This window comes from Desmodus rotundus, chromosome 5, assembly GCF_022682495.2.
Source record: "Desmodus rotundus isolate HL8 chromosome 5, HLdesRot8A.1, whole genome shotgun sequence".
NCBI classification, from domain to species: domain Eukaryota; kingdom Metazoa; phylum Chordata; class Mammalia; order Chiroptera; family Phyllostomidae; genus Desmodus; species Desmodus rotundus.
The window spans coordinates 43,970,849-43,989,880 of NC_071391.1; the positions used below are offsets into that span (position 1 = coordinate 43,970,849).

Here is a 19,032-nt window from a genome sequence, read left to right on the forward strand (position 1 = left end):
TCCTAATATCCAAAGACTTCTTAGAAATAGAGGGGTTTTTTTTTTTTCCCTTTCCCTGACTGAACCCAACAAGAAAAGTTTTGGGATTCACATTTTAATGTTTCAGTAGAGCCTAAACTATTCAAATTGTCCCGTGCCCTGCCTCTGCTGCCCAGAGTTCCTCCTTCCCTCAATACTAAAACAAAAGCACAGCACAGGAAATGGGAATCCCTTGCTGTTTCTGAGATTTGTACACTTAAGTAGCAAATACATCTCTGATTGTCTTTGATTTTTTTTTCCTAGAAGAAAAAGTAACCTTATAACTTTCTTGCTCTTTTAAAAAAAAAAAAAATTCCTGTCTCCTTTTCAGGACGACGAAGCCCCATACAGACATCACAAACAACTGCAACAAATGAGTTTGGCAGCATAAATAATGTCTAGTATTCAAATTTTCTTAGACTCATTTAGCTTGTACACAATCTGTTGAATGTTCTTTGCAGCCGGTAAACCAAACCCAAAGACGCTGGACATTCTGTGAAAAAAAGTACAAATTGCATTTCTGAAGGTCCCTGACTTTGGTTGTTTACAAAGTTCAATCCTGTTTATCGCGATCCTCGGTATCTTCTTTCTATCCCTCTCTCTCGCTCTCTCTCGGCTTATGTATATTTTATTTTTAACATTTTTAAAATTGTGGTTCAAGAACAGTTTTCTGCTTCGCCCCCCACTCCTTCCCCCTCCACAGCGCTCCCCACCCCCCTCCCCAGTTTCCACCCCCTCTTGTTATTGTCCACGTGTCCTTTATAATTGTTCCTGCAAACCCTTCACCCTTTTCCCCTATAATCCCTTCTTCATCTGTACATTCTGACTGTTCTCCTGGTTAAAGCAGTCTGTTTGCATAAACATATTTTTCTTTAAACTGCATTTCACATTCTCGATCACCCTCCATTTGTATGGCATTCAAATCTGAGAGGTCATCATATTCATCTTTAAGTGCATCCTTACCTAGGCACAGTGTCACCAGTCCTCTGGAGGCATCCCTGCCAGCAAATGCTCCAAAGGGCCGTAGAATTTGCTACTTTTAGTCAAGTCAAAGACCCATTGCCCGCAAGCAGGGTGTGCGGGGTGCGGGATCGTAGTATTGGCGCCGCTGCTCCAAGCTGAAGACCCGCTTCTTCGTGCGGGGTTTGCGTTCCTCCGCCGACCCTGCCCCGGAGCCCGGAACCTGTGGCCTCCAACGCGCCCCCAGCTGGCAGGCCCCCAAGCAGCACCAGGGCCACCAGCGCCGGCCGCGTTCAGCAACAACTCCCAGCCCTCTGGTCAGAAGCGCCAACACTGCAGCCCCGCAGCCGCCCCTGCCTTGGCTGCTGCTCTCACTGCCACTCCCCAGGGTGCCTAGCTCCGCGTCCCTCCCAGAAATATCCTTATTTAGGGTATTAGTGGATGGATTTACGACATTTATAATGAATAATATTGGATTCTAATTATTGTCCATGTTATGCTTCACTGTAATTCCCTTTAACGTCCCATTCCCCCTGCACACAAAACATGTTCGGTTAAAGTCTTCTATAAGAGTTCTATCAGCAGTGCTGCAATGGAAACTTGAAATGTAGCGTATTTATCAGTGGCAAGGGTGTCCGCACTGGTGCTGGGAGGGAAGAAGAGCTCCCAGGCTCTAAACACCTTGAGGAAGTGAGCTCCCCAAAAGGACATGACCCCTGAAAATAGAGATATGACTGGATTTTCCATTGAGGGGAGCTAAAAAGCTCTTTGAACCCTCCTTCACCATCATATATACACATGAGACCTCAAACCAGTTTATCTGAACACTAAAGTTAAAAGTGCACCCCATTGTCCAGAGGACTAGTGGAGGAGCTCTTATCTATGGAATGTACTTTCTTGGTCTCGTTAGTCAAATAGGTGACACACTGCTGCAGTGAGGAAGGGGATGAGGAGGGCAATGGTTACATTAAAGGAACATTCACAGTAAGATGCACCCAAATGTCATAAGCGATAGAACTGAATAAATACTGTATGCTGTGATTGAAGAAAGATATAGAGTCCTTCTAGTAAATTTAAAAAGAAATTATCTATTCACTTGGGAATTATTTGTCGAGTAAATAATATATTCCATACATTATTCTAAGCATTTAGAATATGAGGTTAATAATAAGAGGATCTGCCTTGCCTCTATGGAGCTTATATTCTAGGAGTAACAAATAATAAGCAAGAAAACAAATACATTCATTGTTTTCAAACAGTAATATAACCAATGAAAAATAAATCTGAGTAAAGTGATGCAGTACAACTGGTTGGAGAAGAAAACAGCAGAGAAGACAGGGAATGCAAAGACCCTGGGCTGGAAAGGGCAAGGCGAGGACTAAGGACAGAAAAGAGGTTGGTGAGTCTGAAGCAGAGTGAGGTGGGGATACGAAGCGGAGCAGGGCCAGATTCTGGGGGACTGGGATCATCCAAATCTCATTCTTAAAAGAGGAAACTGAAGCCCACAGAGTAAAACAGACTTTTCCTAGGCATTCAGTAAGGAAGTCACAGATGTGGAGTTAGAATAGAATCTCTAACCCCTGCAGTTCAGGGATATTCCTTTCCATTGAATGTTGCCTCACTCTTGTGAAAACAGATTCCACGGGAAGGAAAAAACATCAGTCTGTTTTTGTTTTTATGAACTCATTACCTTAAATTAAGCCACAATGACTGAGGATTCTGCTTTCTGTGCCAACTTGCTAAAAATACTCACAAATATCAGAAGAGATTATCCCTTATTCCCTTCTGGTTATTTCCATCCTTCTGAGAATGTGAATTGGCCAACAGCTGATATCTTTAAAAGTTTGCCGAAGGAATAATAAATAAACAGAATCTGAGCCGAGATAAGTTAAAAGTACATACATCTTTCACCCTGGTAGGAACCCAAACTCATGATTATTCACGGACATGCACCAATGGCTCCCATGAAAGCTTAACGACCTAGAAAAGGAACAAAGGAAGGGATTGTTTCCTGCACTGTCTCCATTTCCTCCTCCTACCCTTTGTCTGTGGCCCAGTTATCTGTGATTATTTTTCTACCCCTTCCACTAGAGTTCATTTATTTCTATGGCTTTATGGACACTTTGCTGGTAACTCTAGATCTCAATTTTTATATGTGAGCTTCCTTACAAATTTCACTATGTGCTTTCCTACCTCAGGGGATTGGAACCAGGATTAAAAAAAAATGTAGATGAATATGCTTTGCAGATTTTAAAATACTAGTCCAATGTTAGCTGTAATGTTAGTATTTTTACTAATTACCACTGCCATTCTCACATAGGATCCATCATGTTTAAACCTGATCTCACTACTATTATTTAGAATTCTCCCAACCCACAGCATAGGGAATATAGTCAATAATATTGTAATAACTATGTATGGTACTCAGTAGACTTATAAAGATGGTCACTGTAAGTTATATAAATCTACTCACTATGTTGTACACCTGAAATTAATATAATATGGTATGTGAAATGTAACTAAAAAAACCTAATAAAATAAAATACTCCCTTTCCTTTACAGTTTATGGAAAAACAGATTAGGTCCAGCTTTGCTCTTCCCTCAAGTTCAAATTTACTACCCCAGCTGCCAATGACTCTGGGGAGACTGGTTGCAAATATTCTGTCCCATTGTCAGACCATGAGTAAAATGACATGTTTTGGCTTGGATTAAAAAAGAATAATTATACAAAAGTCAGCAAGTAATTTTCTCACACATAAATTGTCTTTTCCTATATCTTTTTCTTTTTCTGATTTCCACATGTTATATTAGATATAAGCTATTAAGACCCTACCAATAAGGGAATTGACTTATCTTCTCATCCTAATAATTTAGAATTCTAGTCTATAAAAGTAGGAATCAACAAGTAGGCCCCTGTGGGGGGGCTCTGCCAGCAGGCCCGCCCCCCCCACCATGGATGAGAATAAGTACTAAGAATGATCTGCTTGGGGAGGAAAGGTGGCCAGTCTCTCAGAGGAGAAGAGCCAAGAGCCTTTTCTTCAATGGGCTTTTGTTGAGTTCAATTTGCACGGGAATACAGGTAAAGCTCATCAATCATTGTCAGGCAGTAAGGATCAAACAATAGATAACAAACAAAGAACTCTGAGGGCTTATTCTGAGTCAGGGTCAGTTAGCTAAAGGGCTATAAGATTTTGGGAAACAAACTCACTTCAGGCTTGGACCCTTATCATTTAAATTGAGGGTATTAGCAAAGCAGGTTTCACAGGATTTTATGCATTCTTTGTTAGGCCTGATCTCCCCAGGGAACCTGCCCTTTCCAGCACAGGTCCACATCTATCTCCGGCATTGTTTCAGGCTTAAGTAAGGCAGGGGAAGTAAGGCAGCCAAGAGATTAGGAGACTTCCTGCAGACAGAATGAGGACTCAGGCTATGTCAAAGCCAAGGGGCTAGGGTCCATCACCCCTTTTTTCTGTAGCCCCCCAGTTCCTTCCCTGTGGGTCCCTTTGTGACCATGCCTGTCTTAGGTCATTCCTCCCTGAGGAATCTTACCCGTCATTGGCTAACTGGTCAGGCTCAGGGCCAAGCAGGGTAAAGTAAAGTGGGCAGAGGTGGTACCCCTGCCAGGGAGATAAGCTTTGTCTCCTTAGTGGTTTATGGTCCCAAGGTCTCTAACTCAGCCTTAACCATGGGGGGTTTACAGCTTCTGAAACCAGGCAGGGCGGTTCCCAACAATTCTGTCTGTAAGAAGTCTCCTAATCTCTTGGCTGTCTTACTTCCTCTGCCTGACTTAAGCCTGAAACAATGACAGAGGGTGGTGCAGCCCTGTGCTGGAAAGGGTGGGTTTTTTGGGGTGATCAGGCCTAAGAAAGAATGCATAAAATCCTGTGAAACCTGCTTTGGTAAGAACGCCCTCAATTTTCTGATAAGGGTCCAAGCTTGGAATGAGTTTGTTTCCCAAAGTTTTATAGCCCTTCAGTTAACTGACCCTGACTCAGAATAAGCCCTGTAGTTCTTTGAATGTTATCTATTGTTTGATCCTTACTGACTGACAATGATTGATGAGCTTTACCTATATTCCTGTGCAAATTAAACCCAATAAAAGTCCATTGAAGAAAAGGCTCTTGGTCCTTCTCCTTTGAGAAATCAGCCACCTTTCCTTCCCAAGTGGATCATGTCTTGGTAGAGTCATTCTCATCCGCAGCAGATGGGGCGCTCTGTGGGCAAAGCTCCCCCACAGTTAAGTCTCAAAACAGATATGAACTGTGGGTGACATACTGTGAAACATATGCCATTATCACATTCTATTATGTACCTCTATGTGAAAGACAGCACATTTTTTTGAGAAAAGGATGGTGTTGTGAGACTTATGTCTACTATTAGGACCCAATATCTACCCTATGTGGGTCCAACAAGTATTTCAGATAGCCAGGGTTTGTCCTGAAGCTGACTCTTTCCAAGATGTACTACCTAGAATAAGGTTGTGTTAATTCTCCTGGGCTCAAGGCACCTGCTGGTGCTTTATGTATGTTACTCTAATCTTCACAACCTTTTGGGGAAGATGCACTAATCTTCACCATATAAAGGGGAAAAAAACTAAAGTTAAAAGAATTAAGATACTTGCTCAAGGATATGCAGTAGAAGAGCCTTATTCAAACCCAGTTCTGCCTAATTCAAAAACCGAGGTTCTTTTCACCAAGTTAGTTGCTTTGTTTCTTTATAAGGCTAAGGGGGGAGAAACAATACTAGGTTGACTTACCATTTCTAGATGGCAACAAGCTTTGCCCTCAGAGTGAAGCATGTCTTCATCTGAATGTGCTGCTGTCACATCAGTGGTTCTGCAGAGACCTCTCTGTTTCAGTCTTTATCTTTCCCCAGGTCCTGAGTGTGTCAGGCATATAAACCTGGGGATCAGGAGAGTCATCAGGGGTGACCACAGACATCTGCTAATTCCTCATTAACAGTTCACACCTGCCACTAGCAGGTCCTCAATTCCTCCAGGGGCTTAGGGTCCATGCCCTCTTGAGAGACTCAGTGAAGAGAGACCCATAAATCTTTATTACCCATACACACTCTCTCTGGCTTAATACAGGAGCACCTTTGGATTCCTTAGGTCTCAAGTGCAGTGACTGCTGAATGGACAAGCAGGAGTGGCAGACACTGAAGCAGCATTGGGTAGGTAGAGTCTGGATGCCCATTCCTTGTCTTTAATCCCATCTCCACAGCAGTGTGGTGAGAGGCTCCTGTCCCATCAGCAAGAATTCATCACCCAAGATCAGTCCCACTCTAGACAAACTTTGGGACACCTGAAAATGTCTCTTTCCCATTTTATACATTAATTTCTTTCATATTGAGCCAAACACTGAAAGTCTTTCTAAAAGTGCCCATTCTCAAGGAGATGCTCCAGGAAGCCTTTTGGTCTTGATGGAAAATGTTGTTTGGACTTATTGTTAAAAAGCAACTTTGGGGTGCAAAAAAGACCAGTGTGGCTGTTAACTTTGAGAACTGGGGCTAAGATGTCTCCACTTCCTTTCCATCTCACCATTTCTGGGTCAGAGCAGCATGGAATTTGGGTATTGGAAATAGGGAAGAGAAGATAGTGCTTCCAAACTCCCCATTTTATTTAGAAACAGTCTTGCACTCAACCTACTTTTCTTGGGTCTATTGGCAAAGGACGTTCTTTCTTTGGCTTGATCAGATCAAATCTGAACCTTTCAGCCTGCCTTTTAGCCATTATTTTTTGAAACCCAAGACCATTCTGCTTTCAAATTACTTTAGCACAGTCCCCAACTCATCTTATTTTTTAAGGTATAATAAAGTTTTTTTAAAAAATCAGATTATGAAATTGAGAACTAAGAATTTAGTGGAAAATGATGGGCTTCCAGGAGTAATACAAGTGCTAAGGATAGTAATAACAGTACTGTTCAACATGTTAGGTATTTACTGTGTTTCAGGCACTGTTGTACCCTACATAATTGCTTTACATACTTTATTTATTTATCTTTTCAATATTCCTGTAAAGTAGGCATGTTTATTATTAGCCTGATTTCAGTGATAAGGAAATTGAGACATAGAGAAACTGAGTAGCTTGTCCAAAGTCACACAGTTTGTATGTAGCAGAAGTAGGATTCAACCTTGATAATCTGGCTTCAGAGCCCTCTCTGGATCTTACCCACTGTGCTTTAGTGGGAGTAAACAGAAACAAGAAAAATGTAATCTTGAACCACGTTTCCCTCTCATGTCTACCTCCAAAATCAGTGTGGGGATCACATGTTCTGTTTGAAGCAAGGTTCAAAGTGATTACTCTATTCACCCCAAGTAATATAACAAACCTAGAGAGCTGTCTGAGTTCAATTACTGATCTCTTTTCACTATGCCTCGTCCCTTAGCTTCCGTAGGCAAGACACAGTATGTGAGCCACTCTGAGTAGAATAGCTCTGAGGAACCCAAGGCCCTTAGAGAAAGATCAACAGAAAAAGAAGAGGGAGGTGATGAGCTCTGACTTGGAATCCCGTGGAGAGAAGGTGGCAGATGGTGGGAGACAAGTCACAGTCTGGCTGGTTCATACAGGTCTGTGTACCACCAGCAGCCCTACAGTCTCATTCCAGAAAGAAGGATTGTGAATGGAGTCAGAATGAGGACTCTCTCAGAGTGGGAGTGGAAATCCAGAGCTGCCAAATCTGTGTGAGTGATAAAGGCAGCTTCTGCCAAGGAGAAAATTGTTGTCAGTTGAGCAACAAGGCAAAAATTCCAGGAGAGGAAACGGTCCTGGAGTGGGATCCAGGAGATCTTGTTCCTGGTCCCAGCTCTGTGTGACCCAATCTGTTCTATACATCAGGTTTCTGATCATAGTCAGGGGCACTTGACAGTGTCACAACTTTCAAGTGCATCTCCACCAAGGGGAACCTCCAGGACTCCAAGCAACAGGTCAGAGACAGTCCTGTGCCTGGGAGCTCAGAGAGAGTAGAGAACTTATTTCACTCCTCCCTCAAAGTACCCTTTGCTGAACTCCTGACCTACAGAGGAAGCTCAGTGGTGTTGGGCCTGGAGATGAGGTGAGGGACTGGACAGGCAAGAAGAGCAGAACAGGAAGGTGGACAATGAGAAGGGTACAGCTGCACCTACAGAGAACCAAACACAGAACAGGCTGAGGCTGGGTAGTGGGTCCAGGCTTCCTTCCCCTCCCTGTCATTTAGCCTAGAGGAAGAAATGAAGGAGCAGAAGTGTGGGCTATGAACACAGGGGAAGCAGAGACCTTGTCCCTGGAATTTTGTCAAGAGGAAGTATGCTAGTAGGGCCCACACCCTGAGTGCAGGACTTTCTTACTGGGCCCCTGCCTGGGTACGGTTGTGCTTACCCTGTGGTTTTGGGAGAGATGTTCTCAAGCCTGATAGATTTGATATATCCTCTTTCTTTTGTAAAGGCTGGGCCTTCCCAGGTGGCAGAATGTTCCCAGGGTTCAGAGGAGCCCACAAGTGCTCCCATTGTGAGGGAGGCCCCATGAGTCAGTGAAACCTCATCCTTCAGAAGGAGGCTCTGGTTTCTAAACCAACAAGACTTCCATGTAGAAAAGTCTAGCCTAGTTTATTACCTGACCTTACCCTGCAAGAATCAAAGTGTGGGGGTATGAGAGAATGCCCAGGAAGCGATGCTGACAGGGGGCCAGATCACACACACAAGCTGGAGAGCTTCACCCAGGGCCAGAGACCCTTTTCTCTGCTCACCTGCCCCAGGTTCCTCAGTCCCCAGGACTAGGTTCAATATCAGATGCTATACCTTATAAAGTTCAAGGTCATAACTGTGGTATTTAGGTAGAGCATGGAAAGCCTTCTAGGCTGTTTTTTAACTACTTAAACACAGGTAAGTAAAGTCTTCCTACCTCAACCATTTTAACCTGACCACCAGCTGCACTATTACTGTGGCATCTGACCCCAGTCACTTCTACTGCAGCCTGACCTGGATGCTCTGCTGTACCCTTGGTGGGATCAGAACTCCCCCTGACTGAGTTCTGTAAAACCCAAGGGCTTCCCCATAGTCAAAGGACAGAAGAAATAGAGCCACAAAACTGCATCAGGACATGAATGTCTATACTGGTCAATGGAGGAATTAAGGTTTGTGACACAGGTACACAGAGCTACAGTGCATTGAAGCTGAAGGAAGGGATGTCAGAGGACATGGGCAGCTGGGAAAAAGTACCGGACAGTCTGGGAGGACTGTAATGTTTCCAAGAGTGGATCTGAGCTAATAAAGTGACTTTTGGAAAAGGATCTTAGGAGAGGAGATCTGTCTGAGCAGTTGTCCTGTCAATAAGTGGAGTGGGAAATAGCCATTGCATATTTCGTTCTTCTGCCTTACCTCTCCTCTAGTATGGCGGGAGCACAGAGGCTGTATGGCAGTTGGAGGGATTAGGCTTAGTTAACACGACCGATGTCATCTGGGACAGGGTGTCAGGAAAAGCACACTTCAATGTCCCCATGAGCCGGAGCTGAGGAAGAGACATCCAAAGAAGACCATCAGAAGACCATGCTCTTTATCCAAATAGTGTCGATACAAATCCTGGTTCTATTTCTCAGATGTGTGACCTGGAGTATGTGTGTTAATCTCTCAGAAATGAAATTCCTTGGTCTATTCTATGGGAATATTAGCAAATCCACAGACTGTTAGAAAATCTGTAGGCCGGGCCCTGACCATGTAGCTCATTTGGTTGGAGTGTTGTCTTGATATAACAACGTTGTGGGTTCGATCTCTGGTCAGGACACATACAAGAATCAACCAATGAATGCATAAATAGGTAGAACAACAATTCAATGTTTCTCTCTTTCTCTGTCTCTCTTCTCTCCATTTCTCTCTTCCTCTCTCTCTCCCTCTCTTTCTCAAAAAAAGAAAGAAAGAAAATCTATAAATCAGTATATGCCAAATTCTTAAAACAGTGTGTGGCACAAGGATGGCTCCCAGTAAATGCTGTAGTGTCCTAAGCCTCGATCCCCATCTCCATCTACCTAAAATCTTTGTAGAACTGTCGATTGCCTCTCACAGGGTCCATGTACCCCCTGCAAGGACAGAGCCAAGTGGAACCAGGAGATGGAGCTGGATCCCACATTGCCAGCTTTCAACTAGACTGTGCTCATCTCTGGGCCTGGGGACTTTGTCTTGCTGGGAATACCAGGACTGCAGGCCTTGCATGCCTGGTTTCCTGTGCCTGTATGCCTGCTGTACATGGCAGCTATGGTAGGGAATGCCCTTCTACAGGGGCTGGTGGCAGTTGACAAGACACTCCAGGCACCCATGTACTAGCTGCTGGTGCTTCTGGCAGCCATGGACTAGGTTCTGGCCACATCCACGGTGCCCAAAGTCCTGGCTGTGCTCTGGGGTCTGTCAGATGAAATCTCCTTTGGGACCTGCCTAGCTCAGCTCCTTGTTGTTCAAGTGGCCTTCATTACTGAGGCCTCGGTGCTGCTCACTGTGGCTGTGGACTGCTACCCAGCCATCTGCCAGCCTCTACACTGTTTATTGCTGACCCAGCGTGTGGCAAGTTTAGTGGCTGTAGCTGTTGTGACCTGTGGTGCCTGCATGATGATGCCCCTTGTGGTCCTGTTCCAGAGACTGCCTTATTTTTGACTGCAGGTACTGCCTCACACCTCCTGTGAGCACATGGGTGTGGGTCGGCTGGCCTGTGATGACAAGCATCCCAACATCTGGTACAGACTGTTCACACGTTGCTCTCTCCAGCACTGGACCTAATACTCATAGATGTTTGCTCATTCTCCGTGTCGTTTGTTGCCTGCCATCCCATGGTGTCCCCCATAAGGCCCTGAGTACCAGTGGGGCCCATGCCAGTGTCAGCACTCTTTTCTATACACCTTCCCTCTGCTCCTTTGGCTGCTACCCCGTGCCCTACCATGTCCACATCCTACTGGCTAACCTCTACATGATGCTGCCACTTGCCCTTAATGTCTGAATTTGGGGGTACAGTGAGAAGTCAGGAAGTAATAAAGGATACAGACAATGGAGCTACAAAGACCAAATTCCTCATTGGAAAAATGGGGTGGGGGGTGAAAAACTCATGCTTCACAGAAAATCTGATATCCACCTTGACATTTGGGTGGGTGTGTGAAACTCACCACTGCCTGAGAAGTACTCAAGAGGTGTAGCAGCACCAGTGACACAGAACTATGATTCTTTATCCAGAACTCAGGACCCAATCTCTTCCTTTTCTGTAGGGAGTCCAGTTGAGAGCCCAGAGGACTGGAGGCTCAATAGGCTCCTGTGGCTAGTTAGAAGATATTGGGAGGGAACTTTCCTGAAGGACAGACAATGGAGGCTGTTGATATCAGGAGCTTGAAGGGGGGGCTACATTTGAATGGTGGGGAGGGATAGAAATGTTTAGATAGCCTATAACAGTGGAAGAGACTAATTTCTAGGGGCAAGGTAGGGCACATAACAGAGTGGACCAGTACAGTGTTGCTGAACCCCCTAGGTATACATCTTGGCCTTCATCCAAAGGCACATGGTTAAGTTAATGGCTCTGTCCTTGGGAATAAGCAGGTAAGGTTGCATTTCCTTCTAGAATATTTCTGCCCTCAAAGCTGAGGGACACACCATAATCCCTCCTGAAAGGGACCCATCTGAAGGCCCCCACAGAATGTATCAGGTTTGCCTTAATCTGTTTGGACAGGGGGGCCCAGAAGAATGAGGGCAAATCTCAGCTTGGGGATGGATGAGAAAGACCCTGTTTGTAGTGAGAAACTCATTTCCATCCCATATCTGCAGGCACCAGTGTGTCGCAACCCTTCCCTCCCACCCATTATCTCCATACCTTCTCCACAGCCTCTCCCACCCTCAGTTCATTCAAATGTCGAAATCTGTGCCCCTCCTGGTGAGACTATTCACTTGAACCAGAGATAAAAGCCTGAGGGAACTCAGAGGTCTTAGTCCATCCTGCAGCTGATGCAAGATGCAACCCGTCCCAGCCCTTCTGACCACTCTGCTGCTGCTGTCCTTGATGCTCCCAGGACAGCCTCAGGTACAGGTGGACAGTGAGGGCATCACAAGCAGGGAGGGAGATGATTCTATGCTTTGTATTGGCTTCCCCCACTGCTCAGATCCTTCAAGAACACCCAGGTTCTGGGAGAGTGAAGGTGGAGATAGATGGATGGAGGATGAGAGAGTACCCTGCCTGCTCTGATGGTCCCTGGGCTTAGGTGAGCACAGGGTGAGGGAGGAAGACAAGGATGAAGGTGAGTGGGAAGAATTCTGGACTGTCTGCCTGCTCTTCATGAACCTTCATTTTATGCAGTTCACTACCCTTTACCTGTGCTAAGGATGCAGGAACTGAGGGAGGTCAGCCTGGGCTGTTGTATGCATGTGACCTCTGCTCCATTATCCCCCAAAGCTACACTATTGAGCTGGAGTTGCAGCAGGCTGAAGACAAAGCCAGATTAACTATTAGAGCCACAGAAGCTATGTGTGGGACTATTCAGAGAAGGACCGGGGACATAACTTAATTCTTGAAGATTCTGTAGAGAAACCTCAGCTGGTGCCACAAGCCTAGTCTATAACTTGGGAAGAAGTCTCCAATTGAAGGCTGGCTTATCCAGCTTCAAAGTGGGAGTGGACAGATGGACATAGAGGATTATAATAACTAAAAGGCTAATAAGAGTCTTAATAACTTAGAGTCTATAATAACTAGTAATAACCATAGATCAGTAAGAGCCTTTGTAAATTAATCTCTACATGTATTTTACTTCTTAAAGTAGAACACAAGTATCCTCACTTACACAAAAGGACACTGGAGCACACAGTAATTCACCCATTGTCGCAGAGCCAGAAGTAGGACTCGGGCAGTCTGGCTCTGGAATCAGTAGGTTACAAATTAAGACTATAGGTAAAGGGAAGAAGACCTCAAATTATGCATCTCCTGTCTAGAAACTTTCTTCCTCACTCTATTTAGCTGAGGTAAAGGAGCTGCCTGCTACCCTCACCCTTGCCGGCCTGCATTGCACACTCACCCTAACACGGAGCTCTGCAGCTCCCTTAGGAGCATGAGCACAGGATTTAGAACAAATATGAGACCTGCTGGGAGCTGGCAGCCTGGTCACTTATTAACCATGTGACTCCATAAAATATTATTTTTAAATAGTCAGAACCTCTAGTTCTTCAACTATAAAATGTAGATTATGAGTCCTACCTTGTCATGTTCTTGTGAATGCTGAATACCAGTCCAGACTCTGGTGCTTAATGGTGCTATTAATATTAATTTTCTTTCTTTGAAAATGTGGAACTCTCTGTACCTACTGTACAACATAAAGTTGTGGGGATCCACTAAATCTCTACAGTGCAGGTACTGCAAGGAACTGCAACCCCCAAACCAGTCCCCTGACAAGTCTCTTTGGAGTACCCTTACTCTGTCTCACAGAGCATCCAGGAAAAGTCTGCTTCCAGTTATGGGAATTGCAGCCAGATCCAGCCAGTGTACAAGGTAGGATGAAGGTGGCCCTATGAACAGGGGCTAGAAGGGGACTGTGGCTTCAGTTCTGAGAAGTCAAGGAAAGGGTCCCTCACACTCATGGCTGAAGAATGCCCACAGTCAAGAACAGCTTCCTGTGCAGAGAGAGAAGGGTCAGCCTCTTCTCTTGCCTCGTTGCCAAAAAGCACACCGTGCCCCAACATATATGCTTAATGTGCCTGTGACTTTGCAGTTGGTAAGAGATGTGCCAGGCTCTGTTGATAAGAATGGCATATGCCATTGTGTGGCTTACCTGCCCAGCAACCTCATCCCCTTGAAGCAGCTGGAACAGCTACTGAGTACAGCCCAGGAGCTCATGGACAAGTATGAGCAGGAGCTGTCCAGGGTGAGTGCTGGGGCTGGGGCTGGGTCTAGGTCTGGGACAGGAAGTAGCATGAGGATGAGTTCTGGTGGTAAAGAAGGAGCTGACGGAAACACAGCCTTTATCTTTGAGGAAAATCCTTAGTATGAAGGGAAAACTAGGTACTGCTTTGAGAATCCTCAGGGGTACTAGCAGAGAGGCTTATGTAATGGGTATTTCCTACATTAATGGGTGGATTAGTGAGTTTGGATTCACTAGGATCTGGGAAGAGCATAAAGAACAAGAAAAAGTTTGGAAGTGGTATGACCAGTGCACAGGAGGCAGAAGAGGGTTTGAATAGAAAAGTTAAAATAGGGACATTTGGTGGAGAGATGTGTGGGCCAGGCTGGTGAACTTGGAATTGGCTGTAAGTAAGGATGGGTAAATAGAAATGATGCATCATCAGGGGGATATGGGCAGTTGTTCTGTGTAATGGTCACTAGTGGAGCAACTTGGGAAGGTCAATGGGATGGGACCAGACTGGAAGCTGGAAATCAGTCTATTTATTCCCTTACTAAACCACTCCTGAGAGTGTGTGGCTCTAAAAAGGAAAGAGAAAGTCTGGTGGTTCGGGGGAAAGACTTAGCATATTTTGCCATGAATAATACACTTTTTTTTTTGCGCAAATTTTTGAGGGAAAAATAAGGATGAGCATTATACATGGGTAGTACTAATTCCGTACCTATATACTGTAAAATGAAAGGTTTTTTTCCTGAAAGTTTGGGCCAAAAATGTGAGTGCGCATTATGCATGGGAGCACATTATATTTTTCCTGCAGGGAAAAGGATGCTAGTATTCTCAGCTGTGAAATAGGGATAATGTTAATGGTCACCTCAAGAGCTTTTAATGGAAGCAAATAAGGTGACAGATATGAGAGAATTTTGTAGGCTGTGTGGCACTGGTTGGGGGGCCTGTAAATAGATGGGAAGAGCCATAGCTACTGAGGTTTGGGGGAACTAATTGTCCATCCTCCCACGCCCAGGTCAGTGAGTATGCACATGCCACTGAAGATCAGGATAACCAGGTCCTGGAAATGAACCATGCCCTGAAGTTCAGGAATCCTACTGCCCTTGCTGCTTCCTATGAGTCCCCAGCCTTCAATCTGCTCCGCCTGGAGCTGGAGGGAGCACAGGAGTTGGCAGCCCAGCTTAAGGCTAACGGAAGGGTTAGTGCAGCTGGGGACCTCCTCTACCAACTCCAGAGCCAGGTATGTGGATGGATTTAAGCATCTCTCTCCCTTGCCCTGGCTGGTGTGGCTCAGTGGATTGAGTGACAACCTGTGAACCAAAGGGTTGCTGGTTCAATTCCTGATCAGAAGATATGCCTGGGTTGTGGGCCAGCTCTCCAGTGTGGGGTACATGAGAGGCAACCACACATTGATGTTTCCCCTCACTCTTTCTCCCTCTATTCCCCTCTCTCTAAAAATAAAATAAATAAGATCTTAAAAAAAAAATTCTCTCCTCTTTCTAGCCCTTGTCTCATCTAATTGTAAATTTGAATTTCCAAAATCACTTCTTTCTGGAGAAGAAGACCCTGAGCTGAGAAATGTGGGATCCTGAGTTCAACTCTTAAGAACACTCAGTGACCCACATTCCTGGCATCTCATTTCCATAGGTGGCTAATGCCAGCTTCACACTCAAGCTTCTGGCTGACTCTGACCAGCGCAGCTTCCGCACTCTCCGCCAGGAGGTGGATGTCCTTGAGAGCCGGCTAAGCGAGTGTGAGAGGGAGAAGGAGAAAGAAGAGGCCTCCAGAAACTCCAGCCCATTCCTGCCCCCGGGTGAGGTCTCAGATTAAATTTTCCAAGATCTCATCTCCCCAAGGACAGGGTTGGGCATGTAGGGTTGGCTATGGTGTACTGAGGGGTGGGCAGTAAAGATCTTGATGTAGAGTAAGTCTTTTATTCCCTTGTTTGGTGTATCATTAAAGGATGCAGACCAAGAATGGTATACTCTCACACATTGGCATACCCACATACATAGACAAGTAAATACACCCACAATCAGACATATGCACTGGTCTCTATTCAGGCACAGTCACACATGCTTATACATACACTTGTATAAGCACTCAGGTACATGGACATACACTCAAATGCACATATGGTTATTATACTTTCGTACTCTGCTCTCTGTGGGTCATGTGCTTCACACCGAGTTCATACCTTGCCTGCTCTCTTCTCTAGGCTCTTGTGCCCACGGAGGCCTCCAGAAAGTCAGCAGACCCCTTGTGGTGCAGCTTAATTGGAGAGGCTTCTCTTACAAGGCAGGGGCCTGGGGTCGAGACTCAGCCACCAACTCATCCTCTTCCCTCTACTGGGTGGCCCCTCTGCGTACAGATGGAAGGTGAGTCCAGAATGTTTTTTCTTCTGCAGCCAGGTTCATTCCAAATATTCCCTAAGCTACCCTAACAGGTTTCCTGTTGGTCCCATCCCAGCTTCTTCTATTTCAGGTGCACGCCTGGGAAAACTTAGTCTAGGCCTGACAGGTTACTTCCTAGTGCTCCTCTCATGGGTTAAGGATGGTCCAGATGGCCCTAATCTTCCTTTACAAATTCACTGTCTAAAATTTCCTGTCCCATCTAATCTAGAACTGGTTCTGTTCAAGCCTGATCTCATCTCCAGAATAAATTCTTCTATACCTGAGCCTCAGAATCCTACCTTCTGCTCAGAAAAAATTCAGAGGATAAACTTGGCCATACTTGACACTTGGAGTCAAACAGATCTGAGATTGATTCTCAATGCTGCCACTTAAGCTAAGTGACCTTGTGAATTAACATCTCAGACCCATTCTCAGCCAGCTGTAAAATGAGAATATCACATAAGATTATATAAAAAAGTGTAAATGATATAGTAGGTGCAGAAAAATTTTTGCTAAAGAATGGCTAAATGAATCAATGAGTAGACTAATGCGCTCATCAATAAACTGGCAGTCTGTCTAGGAAGGGAGATGCAACTCCCAGACCAGGTGTTTGAAGTGAGTACAGACTCAGTGTGATGTAGACTCGATTGAGTAGGAGGTCATGGGAGGAAGGGATGAATGTGGGTTGAACTAGTCATTGAAGAACCCCAGTTGAAACTTATCTAAGAATGATGAGCTCTCTGCTGATAATAATGCTCCCCAATTTCTATAGATATTTTGTAGCACACAAAACACATTTGCTCGCTTTTTCTTTTTAAGCCCTCTCAGAATCTCTGTGGGTAAGGCAGGTCTTACTGCCCAATATTAAGAGATGGCAATACTTACAAGTGAGAAATAATTTAAGAGACTTTCCAAAGTTACCTTCTGAATCCAGCTTCAGAACTCTGTCTTACTACAGGGCATCTGTGCCTCAATGGCAGATGGAAGGCAATGAAGTCTAAGAAAAGATTACCCATAAATAAGAAAAAGAAAAATGGCTACCACTTGTTCATTACTTACTTTGAAATGAATGCTTTAGTAATTATTTTATTTGCATTATCTTAGTCCTGACAAGGAGGTAACTTTTTTTTTTTTACAAATTTTACTTATGAGTTGAGTAACCTAGAGCCAATTATTTGCTGAGATCCATTCTCCCAGCCTTTGGGGAGAAAACTTATCTGAAAGTTATTTTATGGTAATGAAATGAGATAATGCAGAAAAAACAAAAATATATATAAAAAAAGAACAAACAAAAAGAAAAAAGGTCAAAAAAGAAAAACCAAAAAAAAAGATAATGCATATACAGTGCTTAAGTATCATTGCTGTTGGTGTTATTAGTACTACCGATACTGGGGTTTTTTTTACAATTATTTATTCTCTTGTAGTATATTGTAAGTAAAAAAGATTAAAAATCAATTCTGTTTGATTCCAAAGCCCCCACTATTACTGAGAACATTAGCCTGCTCATTTTTTAATAGCACTGTTTCCTTGCTTCTTGCTGTCACCTGCTGATTCTGGTGTGGGGCTTGGCCTAGGTACTTTGACTACTACCGACTGCACAAGTCCTATGATGACCTGGTACTGCTGAAGAACTATGAGCAGTGGAAGATGGGTTATGGTGATGGCAGTGGCAATACAGTGTACAAGAACTTCATGTACTTTAACTACTATGGCACAGGTGAAATGGCCAAGGTGGACCTTTCTTCCAACAGCCTGGTTCTGCGGCGCTCATTGCCAGGTGCCACCTACAACAACCGCTTCTCCTATGCTGGTGTGTCCTGGAAAGACTTAAATTTTGCTGGTGATGAGAAGGGGCTATGGGTGCTCTATGCTACAGAGGAGAGCAAGGGCAACCTGGTTGTGAGTCGCCTCAATCCCAACACCCTAGAAGTGGAGGAAACCTGGCGTACTAGCCAGTACAAGCCAGCTCTGTCAGGGGCCTTCATGGCCTGTGGGGTGCTCTATGCTTTACGTTCTCTGAGCACCCGCCAAGAGGAAATCTTCTATGCTTTTGATACCACCACTGGGCAGGAGCGCCATCTCAGCATCCTGCTGGATAAGATGCTAGAAACACTGCAGAGCATCAACTACTGCCCCTCAGATCACAAGCTATATGTTTACAATGATGGCTACCTGGTCAATTATGACCTCAGCTTCCAGACACTGAAGAGCAGGCTACCAAAGCCACCAGCCAAAAGGCCATCTGGAGCTAAGGCTCCACCCAATGCTGTTAAACCCAATAAGCCCCGCAGGCCTTGAGACCCAATAATAATAACATTGGTAGAAGTATGTCCTCTTCTTCACTCCCCCAAATAGCTATTAGCCTTAATGATTAGTCACATTGATTGTATCTAGTAAGTTCTTTACACTTAATATCTCAATCAGCACATTAAAGTTCTCTTTAATAATGGTCTAAGTGGATTTGATTGAGGTTTGATTGGGAAACAAAATATGGGCTGGAAAACATTACTGTCTCTTTACCAGAATCCTAGAATTGTAGGAACTGCAATTTAAGAAAAAAAATTCATATTTTGTGTTTTGAAAACTGTGAATCCAGCTCCTATAATTGTAGGGTTCTGTGAGCTAGGTTTAGAATTGTCTCCGGTCCAGAACCTCTAGTTCCAGTGCCACAGATCCAGGGGAGCTGATCGTTAGATTGAGATGTGTAAGTTCCCTTTTTATCCCCAGCCACCTGTGGGTACCTGGGAGAATAAAGGGCAGTGTCTTGGTGTGAAAATCAATGTTTCACTGCCCTGAATATATCTCACTTTCAAGTACAAGTGGGAGAGGGC

At 44.6% G+C, this 19,032-nt stretch overlaps 1 protein-coding gene across 2 annotated transcripts; it reads left to right on the forward strand.

Annotated features, from left to right (window-relative positions):
• The first annotated feature begins 11,868 nt into the window (after window positions 1–11,868).
• LOC112317606 (olfactomedin-4) lies at window positions 11,869–18,650 on the forward strand. Of its 2 annotated transcripts, XM_045183599.2 has the most exons (7): window positions 11,869–11,998; window positions 13,391–13,453; window positions 13,674–13,826; window positions 14,824–15,048; window positions 15,456–15,621; window positions 16,027–16,186; window positions 17,776–18,650. In XM_045183599.2, exons 1-7 carry the CDS (start codon window positions 11,930–11,932, stop codon window positions 18,497–18,499), a joined length of 1,560 nt encoding a protein of 519 aa, XP_045039534.1. In that variant the 5' UTR covers window positions 11,869–11,929; the 3' UTR covers window positions 18,500–18,650. The 2 variants fall into 2 exon arrangements, with proteins under 2 accessions (XP_045039534.1, XP_045039535.1); XM_045183600.2 differs by lacking the exon at window positions 13,391–13,453 and having other exon boundaries at window positions 11,874–11,998.
• The last annotated feature ends 382 nt before the right edge of the window (window positions 18,651–19,032 follow it).